Genomic DNA, 2,332 nt, shown 5'->3' on the forward strand with positions numbered 1-2,332 from the left:
AGTCAAATTTCCCTCTTTCCAGGTGAATTGTAAGCATGTGACAGCTGACCCCAGTTTTACTCCCAGCTTCAAAAGACGGATCACAGAAGTTTGGCGAAGACAGAATGGAACAAGCAAGTACCGTTTTTGTGGAAGGGCAGTGATGTTTTTCAGAAGGCTGGGCCTCAGTCATCCAAGTCCCCGTCACTACTCTTCAATCCATGGCCAAGACGTCTCTCCAACCCAACAGCAGATGAAGTCTTCGGTCCAAGATTCTCCAGGAATTCTGGCATGGACTGAGGGCTATAATCCCCCCGGTTCCCTGTTGGACACCTATTAGGGATCCTGCCCTAACAGGTAGCTCTAAAATGTCACCAGGCCCATCCTGGCAGATGGCAGAGTAAGGAAACTTTTACTGGTCCTTTGGTTCACTTTGGTGCAGGGGCAGGTTTTTCTGCTTCTGCTCCTGAGAGGCAGCAGCATTTTATGCTTTGCTTGGTTTGAGGGTGTTCTGCATCCTGCTGTGTGAGCAAGTGAGCAGTTGGCAGAAAAGGAGGTGCAGAAAGGTCTATTGAATCCACTTCTCCCCCGAAGCAGCATTGCCCAGAGGAAGTGGGGATGGAGCTTAAGCTGGGGACTCAAGCTTAAGGCCTGAGTGAGGTTCTTGCTGCAGTAAGAGGTGGCCTCTGCCCAGCCAGGTGGGCAGCCCAGGAGCCCCTCACTTGGACACCAGCATGCGCACAAACTCCTCGTAGTTCACTTGCCCATCTCCATCCGTGTCTGCCGCCCGGATCATCTCCTCCACCTCCTCATCACTCAGCTTCTCCCCCAGCCTGGTCATCACGTGCCTCAGCTCGGCTGCGCTGACATAGCCGTTGCCGTCCTTGTCGAACACGCGGAAGGCCTCCCGGATCTCCTCCTCGCTGTCCGTGTCTTTCATCTTCCTGGCCATCATGCCCAGGAACTCGGGGAAGTCCACCGTGCCATTTCCATCCCGGTCGATCTCGTTCACCATGCCCTGGAGCTCAGCCTCTGTGGGATTCTGGCCCAGGGACCGCATGACAGTGCCCAGCTCCTGGGTGGTAATGCAGCCATCCCCGTCCTTGTCAAACAGAGAGAAGGCTTCCTTGAACTCTGCAATTTGCTCCTCGGTCAGCTGGTTGGCCATGCTGGCAGGGCAGGGGTGGCTGGGCTCTTCTTCCCAGCCTGGAAGGACAGGTGGAGATCCCGAGGGGCGGCTGCCTGTCTGGCTTTCTAGCCTCAGCTTGAATTGCTGGAGCTTAAGAAGCAGTATGGTCCTCCCCCATCCTTGGCCTGGCGGGATTAGGCTGCCATTCACAGACACCCCCGCCCCTGCGGTTGCCTGAAGGCCGGGTCCTGTTTAGACAGGAGGCCAGGAGCAGCAACCAGGCCGGCTTGCTAATTGAGCTGACGCCAAGCCCTGTGTGAAAGGCAGGCAGTTTTTCCACCCCTGACATCAGCAGGGCCCACAGGAGTCACCAGTCAGAATGCCTCCCATCCAGGTGTGGGGGACAACCTGCAGAGAAGTTAGTCTAGCTTTCGCCTTTGCACACTTTCCTCTTTCCCTTTGTTTTCCCAGCCGTCCACCTGTTGCCCCATCTTCTGCATTTCACCCAATAAAATCACCAGCCATCACCCCTTTCCCCTTCAGCTGAAGGTTTTTACAGGATGAAAAGCAGACTTCGTCATTACTGATAAGGACTTCCTTTCCTTGTCTTTGGTTTCCAGAGCCTTGGAGATCTCGAAGGGTTGTCAGAGGAGAAAGCCTTTTTATTTGCGTAAAAGCAGTGTTTTCTTGTCTTTGGAATAGACAGGATCGGAGAAGGATTTCCTCCAACCCATTCACTCATTCATTCTCGGATATATATTGAGTTCCTACTGTGTGCACGTGCTATTCTGGAAACTGAAAATATGGTGTGAACAAGGCAAGCCACGCCTGGCCTTCATGATGTCCATGTTCTGAGAGACAGAGAGTTAGCAAGCAAAGGGACAGAGGAACCCAAGCTAGGTCAGTAGAGAGTTTTGATTAATGCTATGAAGGCAATGCAAGGTGATAACGGAGAAGACACCAGGAGTCCCCTCCCTCCTTGTGGTTAAGGATAGCCCCTCTGCAGAAAGGCACATGAGGATGACCCTGGAGCAGGGGAGGGCATGGTGTGGCCAAAGGATAGAAAGATGGACAGTGTGGTTACAGTCTAATGCGGGAAGGGGAGAAGGTGGGGCAGGAGGACAGAGCAGGGAGACCTTTCAGGACTATATTCTCAATTTATGGACACCTGAGGAGGCTTTCAGTAAGAGCTTGTCGGAGTCCTGGTGGAGCCAGAGACAGACA

General features: G+C 53.4%; 1 protein-coding gene across 1 annotated transcript; it reads right to left on the reverse strand.

The window, feature by feature from the left end:
• Positions 1 to 697: 697 nt before the first annotated feature.
• Positions 698 to 1,147, reverse strand: Calml3 (calmodulin like 3). The gene has a single exon (XM_026391809.2). It carries the CDS (start codon positions 1,145 to 1,147, stop codon positions 698 to 700), a length of 450 nt encoding a protein of 149 aa, XP_026247594.1.
• Between the last annotated feature and the right edge of the window lie 1,185 nt (positions 1,148 to 2,332).

This window comes from Urocitellus parryii, chromosome 9 (assembly GCF_045843805.1).
Source record: "Urocitellus parryii isolate mUroPar1 chromosome 9, mUroPar1.hap1, whole genome shotgun sequence".
Taxonomy (NCBI): Eukaryota; Metazoa; Chordata; class Mammalia; order Rodentia; family Sciuridae; genus Urocitellus; species Urocitellus parryii.

Coding starts and splice junctions, on each gene's coding strand:
- Calml3 (XM_026391809.2), bottom strand. CDS start 1,147: ATGGCCAACCAGCTGACCGAGGAGCAAATTGCAGAGTTCAAGGAAGCC.